Source organism: Engystomops pustulosus, chromosome 9 (assembly GCF_040894005.1).
Source record: "Engystomops pustulosus chromosome 9, aEngPut4.maternal, whole genome shotgun sequence".
Classification (NCBI taxonomy): Eukaryota; Metazoa; Chordata; class Amphibia; order Anura; family Leptodactylidae; genus Engystomops; species Engystomops pustulosus.
This window is the reverse complement of record NC_092419.1, coordinates 97,116,873-97,138,148: the sequence shown is the minus strand read 5'-3', so window position 1 is coordinate 97,138,148 and position 21,276 is coordinate 97,116,873. Positions and strand designations below refer to the sequence as shown.

General features: G+C 42.6%; 1 protein-coding gene across 2 annotated transcripts; it reads left to right on the top strand.

Moving 5' to 3' along the window:
- The first annotated feature begins 2,220 nt into the window (after positions 1-2,220).
- LOC140077265 (ceramide kinase-like) lies at positions 2,221-21,025 on the top strand. 2 transcript variants are annotated; one of them, XM_072124289.1, is made up of 13 exons: positions 2,221-2,546; positions 7,071-7,169; positions 10,571-10,696; positions 12,233-12,361; positions 14,863-14,926; positions 15,206-15,351; positions 17,311-17,385; positions 18,040-18,192; positions 18,325-18,430; positions 18,534-18,592; positions 19,374-19,582; positions 19,671-19,855; positions 20,110-21,025. In XM_072124289.1, the coding sequence occupies exons 1-13, from the start codon at positions 2,429-2,431 to the stop codon at positions 20,168-20,170; spliced, it is 1,530 nt and encodes a 509-aa protein (XP_071980390.1). In that variant the 5' UTR covers positions 2,221-2,428; the 3' UTR covers positions 20,171-21,025. The 2 variants fall into 2 exon arrangements, with proteins under 2 accessions (XP_071980390.1, XP_071980388.1); XM_072124287.1 differs by having other exon boundaries at positions 19,371-19,582.
- Positions 21,026-21,276: the final 251 nt, after the last annotated feature.

Here is a 21,276-nt window from a genome sequence, read left to right as displayed (position 1 = left end):
GTAAATTCTTGTGTCACCCCCTCATCCTCATAGACTGTAAGCTCTTGTGTCACTCCCTAATCCTCATTGACTGTAAGCTCTTGTGCCACCCCTCATCCTCATAGACTGTAAGCTCTTGTGTCACCCCCTCCTCCTCATAGACTGTAAGCTCTTGTGTCACCCCCCCTCCTCATAGACTGTAAGCTCTTGTGTCACCTCCTCATCCTCATAGACTGTAAGCTCTTGTGTCACCCCTCATCCTCATAGTCTGTAAGCTCTTGTGTCACCCCCTCATCCTCATAGACTGTAAGCTCTTGTGTCACCCTTCATCCTCATAGACTGTAAGCTCTTGTGTCACCCCCTCATCCTCATAGACTGTAAGCTCTTGTGTCACCCCCCCCCCCTCCTCATAGACTGTAAGCTCTTGTGTCACCTCATCCTCATAGACTCTAAGCTCTTGTATATACAGAATTGGGATCTGTACTGTTAGAAAACACCCAATCAATGGGCTACACACATGCAAAAATGGGCTACATTAAATAAGAACAAAACAACATGTGTAAAGTAGCAAATAAGTGAAAAGTAACTTTATTGAAGCTTGGACACAAGACAAACATAAACAGGACAAAAGCATCATAAAATCATTTAAAAAGGAATGCACCCTAGTGCACCCATGCATACAAGATCCACTGGAGCCCGACACCTGACAATGTCGGGTTTAACCAGACCTGGGCCTCACAAAAACCATCTCACTGAAAAGTGAATGAATAAACCAAGCATGCGTCTGTGGGAAAAAAAGAGGATGTTGGCAAAATGACTGTCAGACAGTCCAGCCCGAGGATGTGTGGGAATGAGAGCACGAAAGTGCATGTGAATCCTCTGCGCTGGAGTGGCTGAAAGTGAATGGCATGCCCACTAGACACCCGTCTAGCCTGCAATATTTACCAGGGATGTGAGGTGGAGATGTGGACCCAGGAAAAGTCGCCCCACGCGTTCCGCCGCGTATCGCGGCTTCCTCAGGGGTCTAAGCTCTTGTGTCACCCCTCATCCTCATAGTCTGTAAGCTCTTGTGTCACCCCCTCATCCTCATAGACTCTAAGCTCTTGTGTCACCCCCTCATCCTCATAGACTGTAAGCTCTTGTGTCACCCCCTCATCCTTATAGACTGTAAGCTCTTGTGCTCCCCCTCATCCTCATAGACTGTAAGCTCTTGTGTCAGCCCTCATCCTCATAGACTGTAAGCTCTTGTGTCACCCCCTAATCCTCATAGACTGTAAGCTCTTGTGTCACCCCCTCATCCTCATAGACTGTAAGCTCTTGTGTCACCCCCTCATCCTCATAGACTGTAAGCTCTTGTGTCACCCCCTCATCCTCATAGACTGTAAGCTCTTGTGTCACCCCCCCCTCCTCATAGACTGTAAGCTCTTGTGTCACCTCCTCATCCCCAGTGCTGGATCTCTCATCATTTACCATCAGGGGAGAGTTGGTTCCCATCAATCAGAAGGTTCTGCCAATACAAAATTATAGTGCATAGAAAGGTATAGTACAGTCCATAGGCTTGATACCAGATGTAATATGGGCACCATTTGTGCAATTTGATAAATCGAGCCACCAAAACCAACTGGGCTGAAGACAATTTTATTTGAGAGCAAGTGACTTGATGGCAGGTCAACATCTGCAAAGAGTTTGTATGTTTTCTCCATGTTTGTGTGGGTTTCCTCGGGGTCCTCCAGTTTCCTCCCACATTCCAAAACATACTGGTAGGTTGATTAGATTGTGAGCCCCCATGTGGACAGGAACCAATTTGAAATGCTTTGTGCAGCGCTACGTTATCTGTGTGCACTATATAAATAAAGAATTATTATTATTATGGCAGATTTACAATAAGCCACACTTTTACGTGATGTGTCCAGGTCTCCTGTAATAAACACTAGCACAAAGTGCCATATGCATTGTAAATAATCCCACATCAACCAAGTATCTATGAATAATGTAAAATTCCAGGATTAACCTCCAATCTTCATTTCAGCCTAATCTCCCCCTTCTCGCACTCCTAGGATTGTGATGGCCGTCTATTGTCTCATGCAGAACAAAGCCTTCCCTATACACATTCACTTCTTATTCCAATCATCTCCTCACAGTCCGCTCTGTTTGGGGGTAAACAAAGGAGGACGCTGTGTACCCTGCAAATATCATGTACACCATGTCAAAAGAAGGAAGCCCTATGCTGGAGGCGGAGTCTTGCTAAGGCAGAACCTGTTGTGCAGCCATGGGAAGCAATTATCTCCAGTGCTGACACTTTATTACTTGGCAGTGAGAGGAAGGAGAGAGTCAGAGCTGGACTCTGAGACTGTAGTATATAGGGACGTATATACACCGCATAGCATGTCCTATCTGCAATCCCTGGAAGGATAAATCATAATATTGTTCTTTACATCAAGCGGTAACAATGGAGAAGGAAAATCTCATGTGTTTGCTGAGGATAAAAGGCACAGAAGTCTCGCTGGTACTGGAGCAGTCAGTCCTGAGCTGGACCTTTAACAAGAGACGGGCATACAGGAAGAAAAGTAGGTGGCATGAATGGGTCTGGTACAGGGCAGTACTAATTTATGACTTGGGGGTCCTGGTCTTTATTGTACAATAAGGGTCAACATTTTGCAATGGAGACTAATGTGGCTAGGGGGCAATGTGCAATTTATGACTGGTTCAGGAAACCGTACGACTTGTGTTTTTGGGGAATTTTTTTGTATTGTCTTTATAGCTGAAATGTTAAGTAAAAATGGAATTAAATCACAACAGTTCAAATGAATGGATGACCATATAATACACGATCAGCTACTACTGAACTGCTGAGCAATATACAGGGTTTCTGAAATTATAGCCGCCCACATATTTCCCCTAAGGCGCCCACTATTTAATATCTGGATTAACTGGGTCTACTAGAACAAGAGTCAATCCCTCTTTATGGCTGTCTACTTCGGCTTATCCTGGGGGGTTATTGTGATATATGACATCCATAAAGGGTTTTATTTTGGAGAGAGCTATATAGAGTGGTGAAACTATTATTGGTCAACCTGAGATACCATTAGATTTCAATGATGCAAAATGTTCCTAATAGGATCTGGCTAAGCAGTTGAATGATAAAAGGAGCAAGGAATTCCCATCCTCCATGATCTTTTCTGGCACAATAGCCCCTCCGTCCCTTATCTGTACTGTAGGTGGCAGTGTGTTGATTCTCCTTTGTTTATGACTAATTTACTACTGGTAAATCATTAACGAAATCCCAGCAAAATTTGATTAGTATTTACATTGTTGTAAGAATACAAAGGTCGATTTTAACCACCTGCAAAAGCAAATATCCCATGAAAACAGGCAGTCTGCGAGGTTCTTGCTGTTAGGAAATGCAATACAAAGACAGACACATAATAATAATAATATGGTAATGGGATCCCTGATAGATCGGGGGCTGTCTACACTATTACACTAGTAGCGTAGTTATATTTATATTCCAATTGATATATTTTTATATCATATTATATATATTTTATATGCATTTTATTATAAACGTTGAATGTACAATGTATAATTGTCAAGGGCTGGATCATAATTTGTGCAGGTTCTTAAGTAAGGTTTAGATACCTCCAATAAAGTCTATATATATCTTGATAATAGTTATATAATTGTATCTTCTTTGTCCGGTCATATACACTGACATACGGTATCACTGACTGACATATACAGTGGTTTTTCGGCATCACTGACTGATCATGTATAGTCATATATGGTATCGCTGAGTGGCTATATATTGTAGTATATGGTATAACTGAGTGGGTATATACTGTTGTATAGGGTATCACTGAGTGGCTATATACTGTAGTATATGGTATAACTGAGTGGGTATATACTGTTGTGCACGTATATATGATACAACTGAACTTTGCCAATTTAGTGCTGGTTTGGGTGTTGGGCCCAGTTTATACTCCAGACCCTGATTTCTTTATGAGACATATAGTCATTGTATATATAGCAAGACATTGGGGCAGATTTACTTACCCGGTCCTGTCGCGATCCCTGAGGTGCGTTGTCTGACGAGGATGAAGTCCGACGCGATTCACTAAGATCGTGCGGCCGATATCCTGCATGTGTCGCTTCCCCCGCTGAGGTCCGACAGAGTTCACCTTCTTCTTCCCGGTGTATGTGAGTGCATTGTCTTACAACACAATTTGAATTTTAAATATCACGCTTAGTCCGAATCAGTCGGGTTGTCCGGCGGCCCACCCCCCCATTTGTGTCGCGCGACCCACTGGACCATCGTGGACGATGACGCAACTCTACACCTGGAACCGGAGTCCAAGCAGTCCTCAGTTTTCACCAGAGCCCGCCTTAAAGCAGGTTGGACTTGTTGTGACGTGGTACATCCAGGTCGTTCCAAAGGCGCACCTTTGTCCACGGGGGTGGCCAAGGCGCAGTACAGAATCATAAGGAAAACTTGTGGTCAGGGAAAGACAGTTGGTTGAGACAGGCAGCACAGGATCAGAGTCGGGGACGTAGCGGAAGGCTAGGACAGGCAGCACGGGATCAGAGTCGGGAACGTAGCGGAAGGTCAGGACAGGCAGCACAGAATCAGAGTCGGGACATAACGAAAGGGCAGGACAGGCAGCACAGGATCAGAGTCGGGACATAGCGGAAGGTCAGGACAGGCAGCACTGGTTCAGAGTCAGTGACATAGCGGAAGGGCAGGACAGGCAGCACGGGATCGGAGTCAGAAACAGAATCGAGGTCACAACGGGAAATCAGGATAATCGCAAAGGGCATTGAACACAGCTTTCTCTTAGAAGCACAATAATCCGGCAGGGCACACAGGAAGGGGCTGGGAATTTATCAGGGAAGGCGGATTGGCTAGCGGGACATGCACGGGACATGCACACCGGACCATGGGAGCCGCAGAGACTGCTGCTGGAGCCAGGAGAGGTGAGCTCTCATGCAGGCAGGGTCCGGGGGCACAGGAAGGGATATGGGTTGCTGGGGCACCTGTGACTAGTAGAACAGGATGAATTATTACAATCCACTAGTATTATCAATCACACTAGTGAGCAATCTCCTGTTGGGCAGCAACTTATGAACCTTTTGATATTTTGTGAAACAGCCCATTTTAAGATTACGTGCACATTAATTTTGCAGTTTGCTAAACTAAACATACAAATACAGATTAATCCCATTCTGCAAGGAATTCTGCTTCAGTAAGTGACATATCAATTGTTGATGCGGATTTCAAAGCTGTGATTTAAAATAATTCCTTTTAGCTATTGTGTAGGGTCAGCTTATCATAAAAGTTGATGTTTAACCATAGCTGAATGGATTACATGGCAGATAAGCGCCTGGTGTGTCTATTTATATCCTCTGATAAGGTCTGCTTGTAATAATATAGTAAAACCTTTAAAGACATCTGACTTAAACAAGATGTATATGAAGGGTTAGAATGAGAAGGATAGCATAGTGGTTAGCATTACAGCCTTGCAGCGCTGGGGACCTGGGTTCAAGTCCCATCGTCAACATCTGCAAAGGAGCTTGTTCTCTCCATGGTTGCATGGATTTCCTCTGTGTCCTCCTGTTTCCCATACTCCAAAAAAAAAAAATTGATTTGGCAAGCTCTGTGTAGTGCAATGTAATCTTTGTGCGCTATATAAATAAAGAATTATTATTATAAGGACCCACAGAAATCAGCAGAGTGGTAGACCCCCAAGTCCTCCTTAGCTGCTTTATGATGATGATTTTTAACATTGGTTCCTCCAATGACCTGGAACTTCCATAGAAGTAAATGGGGCATAAGACAATTTTTGGACCTATAATTTCTCCTCTCCTGATGGCAAAACCCCTAGAATGGATAAAGCCCCAAGAATGGATAAGGGGCTCACTATGTGTAATTTGTTAAAGGCCATCTACCATCAGATTATTCATGAGAGACTCTCCCCACAGGCATACTCATCACCTCTAGGGGTGGATGGCAGTGTTTTTCATTAACTTCAACACATCGTTATTCTGCAGAAATTAAGTTTATACAAATATGTAAATGAACCAGAAGCTAGTAAATTGGCTGTACCATGACTTCTCACGCAGGCGCAAGTTTTGCAGACAGACGACCGACATCACTGGCTGCCTGCGATAAGTGGGAGGGAACCAGAGATGCATATAGAGTAGAAGGTGGCGTGAATATTTCAGGAGACAGTGGAGCCATGAGGCTCATTTACATATTTTTAATAAACTTAAGTTCTACAGAATAACAATGCGCCGGAGTTAATGGAAAACGCTGCCATCCACCCCCTTTAAGACCTACGGGTCTGTAGGAATGAGTCGTATCGGACGCTGTTACTGAGGCAGCCATTTTGTTTATGTGAATCAATGAACAGCATTAAATACGCAAGCAAGCAATTTGCTAGAAAGATTTTCAGGAAAATGAACATCTCAAAGAGTGAAGGAAAATGGGAGTAATAGTCTATAGCTCTGAAGGCCCAGATTATGGTCGGTTGCATATGCTTAGTAGTCTAGGCTTGCTTCTAGGTGGAGCGCACCTTTAAGTAATACACATGAAGTAATGAGGCGGCTGTTTGCATCTAGAAATGTGATCCTGTTACTTTCAGTCACAGAAACAAAAGGACAAACCCGCTGACCTTTACGGTAATGGTGACACACGCCCATATGAACGTCATAGATATCGTAGATTTCATTTTGGCCCTGAGCTTGTTATTATGTTATGGTCATTCACATTGTAGTTTAACATTTGTTTGTGTGCCCTACAGCAGCCTATTAGTCCATGTGGGTTGTGATCCCTACATACAAAATGGCTGCCTTTTGTACTAAGAGTCTTTACTTATCGTATTTCAAATATTGACATATATTCCCTCAAATCCACATCTGCCTGTTGCCATAGGGAACGCCTTTATTTTGATGCGGCCTAGTTAGCATTTAGCCTGTATGTTTCATTTCCTAGAGACATCATGCCGTATATAGGGCTCTGTATATCAGTCACATACACTGTGATATGCATAATCTCTGATCAGGCCTGAATGTAACGTCTCTTTTATCTTTCACAGGTCTTACAGTCGCCATTCCAGTTAACGAAATTGTTACCGTTCGTCTGGGTGACGGCAAACAACAGACCAAGGGGGTCGCTCCAAGCACGCAGTTTACAGGTAATGTCCAGCGATGGCAGGAAATGGGACGTCCGTCTTCCCTTATTTCCTTCTAAGTGATAAACACCTGTAATTATCTTGGCTGGGGAAGGAGATGAATCATTGTCTTAACTAGGGAACACATTACAGAAGATTATGGACGCAGCTTAATGCTATCAGCCACTGTTGTATAGGAAGGTTGTTTTATTTGCAGATAATTAATTTTGGTTTATCATAATGGCAGAGACCTGTTTGTCAAGCTGTCACGTGGCGTAATGCGGAGTTTCTAATATGATATCCTTTATGGTTTGTGCCTCTCTCTAGTTTAAGGAACACTCCAGTCTAAGCTGTTTCATTGAATAACGCATTGTGAAGGGGCTTGAAGAAGGGAGGAGCCAGGGGCGTAACTTGAGGGGGTGCAGAGGTTGCGGTCGCACCTGGGCCCAAGAGGTTTAGGGGGCCCTCATGGTGTCACTTTCCCATATGAGTAGACTATCACTATAAACCATACATTATAGTCGGGGGCCTGGCACAGACTTTGCACTGGGGCCCATCAGCTTCTAGTTACGCCACTGGCAGGAGCTTGCTAGAACCTAGAGTCATGCTCCTCCCTTCAGACCCTGCAAGATATAATTCAATGAATCACCTTTGGACTGTTCCTTTAACCCATTTATTGTCAGAATCTGCTAAGCTTGTGCTACATCTGCTGAGTGGCCATTGATCAACCACCACAATGGTGTTCGGGCTACATACTTATGTCATGGAACCAGAGAGGAACCCATGAGTGGTTCTCCATTAGAATATAGCTTGTGACTGTCCATACTACTTGTAACAATCAGCTGGTTACTAAGCATCTTGTCTTCCTGACGGTATCCCCAGAAATCATCTGTAATTTGTGGGGGACCTGGTGTTAAGAAGTTAGTAAGTTTCAGTGCATCCCCAACATTACGGAAGTTACTGGGTCATTCCTGTAACTGATCCTGACACTGGATATGTGACCACCACCGCTAAAACAGATAACCCTGGTTCTAGTGGTGGCTCGCCAGTTTCTAGGGCTTCCAGCATGGATCTGTTTTTCACTGATAAAAAAACAAAAACTTTCAGTTTTTGAGTTTTAGGACCTTTGGAGGACCTTCAAAGGTTCTCGGAGCCTTCTTGTATATGTGTGTCGAGAGCTGGCGTGTATGTGAATTTCAGGACTGGAGATCGCTTTCTCTCTATTATTTCCTCAAGACAATGTTAAATTTGGTGGGTGGTTTGAATGGCCATGGCCCCCCTAGAAGCTTCTGGCCTTGGTCTAACGCCCAAACCACCAATGTTATATTCTACTACTGTATAATAACTAGACCATAGTGATAAGGGACTGGTTCCAAAATTAACTCCAAATGGTCTTCTGAGGGACCTTTGTCAACCATCACGGTGTATCAATAAGTTGCCAATAACCATCCATGTATTGATCCCAATAGGGACCATGTTCATGGTCATCAATGTAAATAATGCTGTCTTTCACTACCCCAATGAAATGTTATATGTGGACATCCAGTATTGGGGTCACATTGTATCTTATATATGGCTCCATGGGAACTATTATTAATAAGGACATTTTATGACAAACAAAGTTTAACCTAAATGAAGTATTGTCTGGTTTTTACATAGTGGAAAAGTACTGGAAAGGTGATCCCTTCAACCCACAAGTCTTTGTACGTAGTATTGACGTGTGACAATAGACCATGACAGTGTCACTGCCCCTAGCCTGAAGCATTTTACAGAATCAGGTCATGTATTTAGCCTGCGGCTGGGTGTGAGCTATGGTTGGATGTATATGGGACACCAGATCTTTCCAGTGACATCAGTCGCCCCGCAGCTTTGTCTCACGTGAGGTTGTTTTACATACAGAGGGTTGTGTATCTGCATTTCACAGGAATTTGGTTGAATAGCTACAAGGCATAATACAGAACTCTTATGCTAAATTCCGGACACCAGGGGACAAGTCTTTAAAGTAATTAGAAGTGGATTCCACATCACGAATCCACAGTAGTGGATCACAAAAAACCCTATGGACATGCTGAAGATTATGTTTAGAGATTCAGATTGTTCACAATTTGTGGATTGAGAATAAACATCTTCCATTAACCATTGTAGGTCCACCAAGTGGCCTCACACTGCTGTGCTCTTAGCTCTATGCATTAATCTGATTCACAGCTTGTTCATTCTGTTGAATGACTTCTGTAGTACTGATCCGATTACGTTCATCTCTATTAAACCCCCCCTAACCAACCAATGTCCATGTGTGGGCAGTGTGACACTGGCAGAGACAGCTTTTTTATTGTCTTGCGTAGTCATGTTGTGTTGAAACACATGTGAATATGGATCAGGATGTGCCTGTTCCCATTGTGTTTGTGTGAATCAGACGCCTGATGATGAAATGAGTCGCTTCATTATTAAAATAATGTCTCATGGCTTTTATTAGATGTCCATAGATAACAAAGATTATCATCTTATTGCTACATGAACATGATGGATTGTCTGGACACCCCCATAGAGGGAAGGTCTGGTCACTAAGAGTTCATCTGTAGTCACAGGATAGGGGCTAATTTGCTGATCGGTGGAGACTGCTGCTCCATTCATTAAGGGTGCAGCCGATCCACATTCTCATTATCTGTGGGGGTCCCCCTACGAGGGCTCCAACCCGGTCAACCCCTTCAAGCAGCCTATACACATTAGATCAATGTCAGACTGGCCAACGAGAGTTCCAGAGAATCCTCTGATGGTCCTATTTTTAACCCAAAACAGGGCCCCAGAATCCTAGGATAAGATTATGTTTAGAGCCTACTAGGATCTGTTGATTAGGGGTCTCATCCCAAGGAAAACAGCTGTTGGTCATTTAATACAGATGATAATGTCAAGTCCCACCCAGATCAACATCTTCAAAGAGTTTCTATGTCCTCTTTGTGTTTGCGTGGGTTTCCTCCGGGTCCTCTGGTTTCCTCCCACACTCCAAAACATACTGGTAGGTTGATTAGATTGTGAGCCCCATTGGGAACAGGGACTGATTTGGCAAGATCTGTGCAGCGCTGAGTAATCTGTGTGCAACATATAAAGGAATGGTTAATTATTATTATCATTATTATTTAGTGTGTCTGTGGTCTCCCAGATTCCTGTATGACAACAGATGTTGGTATAACAAGATAACCACATCTTGTTATACCAACCAGCATAGGTATTATGTATGATAGAGAATTAATGTAATCAACTTCTTCAGGATCAGTCATCTGAATGGAGTCAGGGGTCTTTGTGGTAAATTGGTGGAGGGGGCTGAGGAGTGACAAGAGCCACTTTGGCACAGAATGGAGACATATAGCAGTTTTTACTTTCTCGTCATCTTGTGTAGATGTAAGTGGAATTTTCTCTGTCTCTTTCAGTGTATCATGTGTCTCGGAAATCATCATCTAAACGTTGGTCTCTGCAAATGGTGACATTCACGGCTCCCGATGCCCAGGTGGCACACAGTTGGGTGCAGGCCATCCAGAAGAAAATGTTTGAGACTGGTAAGGAATCTCAGTCATTTATGATGATGTATGAAATGAATTTGGGTGAATACGATTTAGAAAAAATTTAATCGTTAAATGCAAATACTGTCATTACTGATTGTCACTGCGAGGATAAAGCTGCCGCCCCATGAGCAATAGGGAAGGAATCCAGTCACTTGTGCGCTTCACATGAGCATCCAGTAATTACTTTATTACTGCTAAATGCAAATAAGTCTAAAATACAAATGAGCCCTATCATTCCATTACTGCAACTTATTGGAACTTCTAACACTCAGCTAAAATAACTAGAATATTTTAGTGGATTATGATGGTTTGATTTAGGAAATTGTGGAAAAAACATGGTATTTTTTTGTGGCTCTGTTTGGATACAGCATATTTTTGGACACTATATGATGGCTTTTTTGGGGGTCAGTCTATTGCAGTAATGTACCATGATGACTAGGTGGTATAATATATGAAATATATATATGGCAGTAAAATCATGACACTGTATGGAATAAAACTTTCTTTGTTAAAACAATACAGTTTTGATGTTTGCTGTAGAATTATATTTTTTGATAAAAATGGATCAGATTAATGTTTTTGTTCTTCAATAAGCAGTCTCACTCATTTAGAGGAGTCTTACTTATTGGGATGCAGTCTCGGTAGTCACATTGAATAGGGTGCAGTCTTCCTCATTGAAGGTCTATTTTGTTTTGGAAGTGGTCTCAGTTGGAGGGTAAGTAAGACGATGGTGTTGGATTCTGATGGTTTCTGGGTTTCTTTCACTGAAACTTGAAGACTTCACTTACGATACAGAGCAAATACATTTATTAAAGCCCCGGCGCCAGTTTTCTGTCGGACTTTGCTCATTCTTTTTAGTGCAAAACAGCTTGCACATGTATTTATAAAGTGTCCGCAACACTCTTTCTGATGCGGTACAAATTTCTGCACATAAAGGGGCGTTCCGGTGCTCAGTCAGACCATGCACTACATGCATCACTCAATGCTGATTTAAATGCTTTTGTTGGCAATCTGAATCATTTCAGTAGTTCATAAAAGTTTATTTCACATTACTTGCATGTGGTGAGTCCTGAGTAGAGGGGCAGCTGCAACCTACATGTGCCTGTGTTTCCTCATTCTTCCTCTCCTCCACACCATCCTCCTCCCTTTTCTGCCTGCTCAATGCACATAATAGGAAGTGAGGAAGGAGCTGGATGAGTGTGGAGGAAAGGCAACTAAGACACAGGACTCACCACACTCTGCTGGCCGGGAGCCAGGTAATGTGAAATAAAGTTTTATAAAGTACTGACATGAATTGGAATGCTGGCAATGGCATTTTTAAATCACCAGCTTAAAATGACGCTTTAAGGGTGTTTATCCTTATTCTGCACTGATGGGTAAACCCCCTGAATCAGCAGTCATCCGCATTAAGTAATCAAACCAGTAGACCAATGACCAGCATATTCATGTATGATATATGTATAAATCCTATATGATATGTTCTCTGCATTGCTCTTTGGATCTTATTACAATTCTCTCTAATGGTGGCAGGACACACAAGGCCAAGGAAACTTCTTGTGTTCATTAACCCATATGGAGGTCGTGGTAAAGCCTCAAGAATATACTACAGTGAAATAAGCTTCCTATTCCAGCTAGCGGGGATTGAAACTGACGTGATAGGTAAGAATACTTATTATACTGTTATTAAATATATGGATGGTTATTCTGTGCTCAGAGCCGGGCATTGTACGGCCCGCGGGTCATATCTGGCCCTCTAACTATCTCGGACTGGCCCGCATGACATTGTTGAAAAATTTGACCTCCGCGCCCCATCATTAAATAATGATGCAATTAGGTCCTTCATATTTTCATTTAATAATTTAAATTTTTTCATTCACAGTTTTTTTAATGTAGGGTTGGATTATATACTAAATGGAGTATATACACTCACCGGCCACTTTATTAGGTACACCATGCTAGTAACGGGTTGGACCCCCTTTTGCCTTCAGAACTGCCTCAATTCTTCGTGGCATAGATACAACAAGGTGCTGGAAGCATTCCTCAGAGATTTTGGTCCATATTGACATGATGGCATCACACAGTTGCCGCAGATTTGTCGGCTGCACATCCATGATGCGAATCTCCCGTTCCACCACATCCCAAAGATGCTCTATTGTAGTGATGGAAAACCTTTTAAACACTGAGTGCCCAAACTATAACCAAAACCCACATATTTTTCGCAAAGTGCCATTGCAACAATTTAAGCAGTAACTTATTACTCCCTGCTCTTTCATGGGTTTAAATTGTGTAGGCACCTTAGGACACCAATACAGTAGAAAGAAGGAGAAGAAGTTTGGATTATCATTGTAGCTTCCTTCTGGGGTCCTGGGCTGCCTGGGACTGCTAGAGGCCTTGAGTCCTGTTTGGCAAACTCTACCCTGAGGTGATTGCAAGGGTGCCCATTTAGAGGGCTCTGAGTGCCACCTCTGGCACCCGTGCCATAGGTTCGCCACAACTGCTCTATTGGATTGAGATCTGGTGACTGTGGAGGCCATTTGAGAACAGTGACCTCATTGTCATGTTCAAGAAACCAGTCTGAGATGATTCCAGCTTTATGACATGGCGCATTATCCTGCTGAGAGTAGCCATCAGATGTTGGGTACAATGTGGTCATAAAGGGATGGACATGGTCAGCAACAATACTCAGGTAGGCCGTGGCGTTGCAACAATGCTCAATTGGTACCAAGGGGCCCAAAGAGTGCCAAGAAAATATTCCCCACACCATGACACCACCACCACCAGCCTGAACCGTTGATACAAGGCAGGATGGATCCATGCTTTCATGTTGTTGACGCCAAATTCTGACCCTACCATCCGAATGTCGCAGCAGAAATCGAGACTCATCAGACCAGGCAACGTTTTTCCAGTCTTCTACTGTCCAATTTTGATGAGCTTGTGCAAATTGTAGCCTCAGTTTCCTGTTCTTAGCTGAAAGGAGTGGCACCCGGTGTGGTCTTCTGCTGCTGTAGCCCAACTGCCTCAAAGTTCGACGTACTGTGCGTTCAGAGATGCTCTTCTGCCTACCTTGGTTGTGACGGGTGGCGATTTGAGTCACTGTTGCCTTTCTATCAGCTCAAACCAGTCTGCCCATTCTCCTCTGACCTCTGGCATCAACAAGGCATTTACGCCCACAGAACTGCCGCTCACTGGATGGGGTTTTTTTTCGGACCATTCTCTGTAAACCCTAGAGATGGTTGTGCGTGAAAATCCCAGTAGATCAGCAGTTTCTGAAATACTCAGACCAGCCCTTCCGGCACCAACAACCATGCCACGTTCAAAGGCACTCAAATCACCTTTCTTCCCCATACTGATGCTCGGTTTGAACTGCAGGAGATTGTCTTGACCATGTCTACATGCCTAAATGCACTGAGTTGCCGCCATGTGATTGGCTGATTAGAAATTAAGTGTTAGACAGGTTGGACAGGTGTACCTAATAAAGTGGCCGGTGAGTGTAGGTATTAGGTAGAATGTGGTGCATATCCTCCATTCTTTAGTATGTCAGTTAGGATGCCGGGGCCCCCTAACGCTGTGGTCCCCATAGCGGCTTCAATGGCTGTTACCACTGTAGTTACGCCCCTGTATGTTTATGACTATGCTTGATGCTACAGAGAAGTTGAGTCCTATTCATTTGAAGAGGACTGAGCTAGTACCATGCACAGCCACAGTCATATGCAGGGTGCTACACATGGGTAATCAATGAAAAGAAGTCTTGCTTACTGAAGCTTAGTGACGGTGATTAGGATTGTACCCCCTGGATAAATCCAGGCTGTCACCATATAATTTACAGCTGTATCCCACTGTGACCCAGCACAGTGCAATACAAAGAGATCATGCCTTAGGGTCTTTTCCTGTGATAAAGAACCATACGATTTAATGACACCCATGAGGTACTAAGGGAATACCTTAAAGGAAGCCGAATTAGAATACAAAGCTTATAAACCTGCATGGGGTTAACTTACTGCCCTCATAAACAGTCACCTTTATGGGACTATATTGGAGGCAATACATCAAGTCACCCGAATAGTCAAAAATCTGCGTTATTGTTCTTAAGACCTACATCACCTGCAATATATATTTAAAAAAATCATTATAAATTATTTTAATACCATTTTTTTTTTCAGAAACAACCAGAGCGAACCATGCAAGAGACTATATCCTGGAAGCAGATTTACAGACATACGATGGGTGAGACAGATTTATTGAATTAACATTTTGTAGAGTAGCCATTTCTTAGAATATAAAGGGCTCCCAGGCAATAGGCAGCACAATCTACTTGTATGACCATTAATAAGCCAATATTTGCTGATGATAATGATGGTCTCAGTGGTGATATTCATCCTATACACACGACATCTGCTCATCCCATATTAGCTGTAGCTTTCCATGATGTATGGGAACCATCACACGTCTTCTCTTTACTCTCTTCTGGTTAGATGCTAACATGGACTTTCCCATTGTCTGCAGGGTAGTATGTGTAGGAGGTGATGGCATGTTCAGTGAATTGCTTCATGGACTGGTGAAACGTACACAAAGTGACAGTGGAGTTTGTGAAGACAAGGAGAACGCAATGTTAACGCCATGTAGCCTGCGGATTGGAATTATACCGGCTGGTAAGAGTCACATGACTGTGTATGATATACGCGGTGGTACAAGTACATCATTTCCATTTAGTCTTGCTTGGATTTTCGAAAATAGTTATATTTAGCAATTATAATACAAATTGAAGTAACTTGGCATATATAGGCAGTCCCCTGGTTACGTACAAGATCGGTTCTGTAGGTTTGTTCTTAAGTTGAATTTGTATGTAAGTCGGAACTGTATACTTTATCATTGTAACCCCAGACAAATTTTTTTTAGTCACTGTGACAATTGGATTTTAAAAATTAACAGTAAAGCTTCATTGCAGACACCTCTGATAACTGCTACAGCTGATTATTGTATCATCAAACTGGTAGAGGAGCTGAGGATAAGAGCAACTCAATTGAGTGCCACTTTTAAATCCTGTGCCCCATTGGTATCAAATTCAAACAAAAAGGAATGATCATATATGATATATTCAAAGGCATCTCTTATGAATCAAATGAATTTTATTAATTATTTCTTTACAACAAAATAAACATACAAGAACGGGAAGTAGTAGGGTGGGAACACTTAATTAAAAAACGTGCACAGACACATAAGACAAAAGCAGAATACTAAGAAAAAGAAGCCACAGTATGGGGTCTGTAATAAGTCACTTGGACCAAATAGTAGGGTACAGGTCTCAGCTTTAGAATGAGCAGTCACAGTGAGTAGCAAAGATCATTACCATACCGGGATAAGCGGTGTGCACGGTGTAGCCCCGACACGTGTTTCGCCAACTGGCTTTCTCAAGGGGAGTCAGACCCCATACTGAGGCTTCTTTTTCTTAGTATTCTGCTTTTGTCTTATGTGTCTGTGCACGGTTTTTAATGAAGTGTTCCCACCCTACTACTCCCCTTTCTCGTATGTTTATTTTGTTGTAAAGAAATAATTAATAAAATTCATTTGATTCATAAGAGATGCCTTTGAATATAGTGATCATTCCTTTTTGTTTGGAGCTGATTATTGTAGCCTAGGGCTAAAGTACAGTAAATTACCAATTACCAGGGGTCCGTTTGTAACTAGGGGTCGTCTGTAAGTCGGGTGTTCTTAAGTAGGGGACCGCCTGTAGTCTTCATAAAAAAACACAACCCTGTGTAGTTAATCCTGAAGTCTTGCCCTACTCTATTCCCTCTTCTTGCTGTCCAACAAATATTAAAAAAGGACAACTACACACTTGGTTAATGGGGGTCATTTACTAAGGGCCCCCGGGATTTTGGGCATGCGATCGGATTGTGGCGCATCGGCGCTGGCATGCATGCGACGGAAATCGGGGGGCGTGGCCGAACGAAAACCTGACAGATTCGGAAAAACTGCCGCATTTAAAAAAAAAAAAAAAGTGGCGCTTACCTTCACTAGGAATAGGCCGGTGAACTTCAGGTGGACGTCGGAGGAACTACCTTAGTGAATCCCTGCCGGACCCGAATCCACCGCAGAGAACGCGCCGCAGGATCGCGAATGGACCGGGTAAGTAAATCTGCCCCAATATGTAGTCTGTAACCATGAAGACATATAGGGGCACATTTACTTACACGGTTTGCGCAGTTCACCGAAAGTGCATTGTCCCACAAAAATGCACTGTGCCGCGATTCATTAAGATCGTGCGCCCGATATCCTGTATGTGTTGCTTCCCCACTCAGGTCCACCAGAGTTCACCTTCTTCTTCCCGGTGCATGTAATTGGACTGTCTTGCGACAGAATTTAAATCCAAATCAGTCGGAAAACCCCTGTTAAATACCTGTCAAAGCTGCGCAAATCAGGAAAACGGCAAACAGTCCAACAAAAGTGTGATCTGCGACCCTTAGTAAATAAGCCCCATCATTCTTTGTAGGAGGCGGATTTACAAATCTACACAAGATTTTAAAATGGAATTTTTTGTAAGTTCACTTTATGTGAACAGATTTGTCCATAAAACACTAATAACAAATATCTTTTTTTAATGTCTTCAGGCTCTACTGATTGTGTATGTTTTGCAACAGTGGGTATCAATGATCCTGTGACGTCAGCTCTGCACATTATTATCGGTAAGTCCAGGAACACTTACTGACTGTGGTGGAATCTTTGTGCTATAATAGATCTCAGCAGTTCTAAGGGAATGTGCAGAAATTGTGATGTCTGACATCTGCAGCTCAGGTTTTCATTAGTGGAAGGGAGTAAGAATGTATCAAACATGATCTCCACAATGGGTTAGTCTGTGGAGATGACATATGCCAGATTTATAACATTTTTAAAAGTTGCCAATATTGAAACAATATCACTCTGGTTGGGAATAGTCAGAATGGAAGAGTAAGATGCTCCAAACTTAGTCTTACATAAATTTGCCATAAAAATAGAGCAAAACAGACTCCAAACAATCTGATTTAAGAAAAAATTCCATAATTCGGATCTCCTTTTGTAGGGATACACATATATTGTAATAAAGGGAATCAGCTTTGCCAATGGATATGTTGTGCACTAGTGGTCCCCTAACTGAATCAAACATGGATCCTTATAGCTGCTGACATGTTCTGGTCCTTAGCTTCAGGATATGCCCAACCCATATGAAGACCCCCACAAATGTCTATATTCAATTGTCACTTTTAATTGTAAGGGTTATGTAAGATAACTTACCGTACACCCTACGGTATAGTATATATATATATTCAAATACGTGGATTTACATGTTTGTCTTTTTGTAGGTGACACACAACCAATGGATGTTTGTGCTTCATACAATGATGGACAGCTGATGAAATATTCTGTGTCACTCATTGGCTATGGCTTCTTTGGGGATGTTCTTAGGGAGAGTGAGAACTTGCGATGGGTGGGACCCATTAGATATGATCTAGCAGGTAAGCTACAGGTTGATATGCATGTTGGCTGTATGCAGTGGATATGCTTGTTAGTGGTATGTGATTGTTATGCTTGTTGGTGTTGTTTAGTGGATATCATTTAGTGTTGAATCCTATGTCTTCTCCTTCCAGGCATAAAGATGGTGTTCAGTAACCAATCATACAGAGGAACTGTAGAATACCTGGAAGCCTATGAGAGCAACTCCAGCCCAAGAGACAATACTCGCTGCAGGACAGGGTAATATTCCTCATCCTCTGCACCCAAATCCTCATCCTCTTGCACTCTGAGTCAATACTTGGCACTGTGAGCACCCATTGACAGAAGTCTTTTTATTATTTAGATGTCTTGTCTGTTCTGAGTCTTCAGAAAGATTACGAGAGGCGGCTGAAGAATGTCAAGGTAAGATATGCCAAGTTGGACACTTCATCCTCTCTCTGCCATAGGGTCACATCCAAAGCATTTTAATGTATAACATTTATAATCAATAATAATAATAATAATAATTGATTGTTGTCTAATTTGAAGGGATTGCAATCATTTAAACCTGTAATTTTTACTGACATTCCCCAAACTATAACAATTCTGTTTTATCTTTATTATTGGGCACATTTACTAAGGGCTTTTCTCCGCACTTTTGTCGGACTTTGCACTTTCTTCTAGGCTAAAACAGCTTGCACAGGTATTTTAGAAGTGTCTGTGCCACTAATGTGTCGTACGCGGCCCTTTTGTGGTTCAGCTGCGCTGGCTTCAATGAGACACAAATTAGGGGGCGTGCGACTGATTTGGACCGAGCGCCGCATTTAACTTGCAAATTGTGTTGACCACCCTATGTTAAAGGTGCACCACAATCAAAGATGGTGACCTTGGTCGGGTCAGTGCAGGGAAGCAACAGATTCGTGATTTCTGGTGCTCGGTCTTAGTGAATCAGTCGCACTCAGCATTATACATGGAACAGTAGTTTCCGACTGTCCAATATAGAGGTCAAACACTTCATAGGGCTTCAAAAGTGACAGAAGTCCATATAATTTAGGCCTTGCGATCTTTACACTTTACAAAAACTTTACAAATAGCCTTAGACAATTCCTTTAAGATAATAAGAATAACGAGAGACTTCATAAGCAGCCATGCTACATCTATATTTGCCTGAGCACAGCCTAATGGATCTCTTCTCTACCAGCAGATTGTCAGTCGGACACCTGGAAGAAGGTGACAGGTTCCTTCTTGGCAATCAATATTACGGGAATGTCCAGTGCTTGTCCCAAGAGTCAAGATGGCCTTTCCCCAACCGCACACTTAGCAGATGGGACTGCTGATCTTATTCTAGTGCAAGAAAGCAGCACAATGCAGTTCCTGAGACATCTCAACCGCCACACTAACCGCAAAGACCAGGTAACATGGGGGTAGAGAGAAACACTTGGGAAATTCCCGGGGCTAAGTCTTATTCCTATTATACTAAGTCATATTTTACTCTTGATAGTTCGCCCTGCCAAATGTGGAAGTGCATCGTATCCGTGCTATGCGCTTCACTCCGGAAGAATTTGATGAAGAAGAGGCAATCCGTCGTCAAAAGAGATTTTTTGGATGTCCATGCGGAAGGACGTCTGAGACCAGCATATGGAATTGTGATGGGGAGATCTTGAACTGTGCAGAGCTCAGCGTAAGGTAAGTAAGAGGAACCTTCGATAATGGACAGAGAGGAGAAAGGACAAGTTGTGATGGCGATAAATGTAAGATGAAACAATTGAGATCTAGAAAATCCTAATGCCTAATGTCTGACCATCATTAATTGTCTATGGTCAGCATATTGTACTACAGCAGAGCGTACTATGGGGCTATGGCTGTCATGTGCATAGTATGGTGGATAGCCCGTGATGGGTCATTTCATGATTCTTACCCTTCTCCCTCCTTCGTTGCAGGGTTCACCACCAGCTCATCCAGTTGTTTGCTCGGGGTATTGAAGACACCTCACGCAGTTGAGGATTTTACCCTCCATCCCACATGAACTTATTACCTGGACTTTTGTTTTCAGTCAAAGAGTGTCACGTACACTATACGCTGCTGGCACCGCAACCTCTGCCCGCACTGGTTACCTGCTGGCCAGGTGCTGCAGGAACCGAAAACTGCCATGGTCTTTACTCCTTACTTCCTGGAGTAAAGTGTCCGACAATATTGCAGAAGTACCAATATTTACCCAATTACCCCACAGTGGGGTCCCAGGGGTAACTAAATTATATCAACTAAGAATCCACGACAAGCCTGGAGCTTGTACAAAATATTTATGTTTGCAACAACATACTATTAAAGGGGATTCAGCTTCTTACTCTGTTAAAGGTACTGCCCACTTTAAGCTGAATAACTATATGTAGATCAGTAAATGCATGTAAGTTACGATCGCCTGCTATTTATTTTACTCAGATCCTCATCCTTGGCTGCTTTTAGCTCAGATCCATAAGAACAGAGATGTGATCTGTGACTACAGGTTCCCTGCAGTACCTACAGAGAGTCTGGTGTAGTCTGAGACACGCCTCCTGTCTTATCATTGAGTAAGTGGTCACTGAAATGATGATCAGAGAGGGACTGGTTTTTCGGGCTCTATGCTATTACCCAGTACCTATTACATCTATTATGTGCCTTGGTACATATTTAACTTTATATCAGAATACTCCTAGAAGGAAATTACATTGGATCACAATGGCAGTTTTGGATGTGATGGTGCTGGATGTTAGTGACGGCCTCCTGTCACCTTCCAGTCCATAGTGACTATTGTGTGATCTGTGACTTTGGGGATTATGTGTAGAGATTGTCATGACGGTTTTAAATAAATTCTCCTATTACAAACCCTCTTGTTTTTTTCTGTGTACAATAAATCTGGAACATTGCAAAATTCGTAACAGGGATTTAAGGGATTTTCCATAGTTGAAACTCATAAAGGTATATCCTATAGAAATGTCAATAGTATGTGATCAATAGGGTCTGATACCTATTACTCCCCTGATCAGCCGTCTATAGCTGCCACCAGTGTCAGAACTAACAGAGAAGTGTGATGTGTGAAAGTGCAGAAAAAAAATAAGTAACCACAAAAA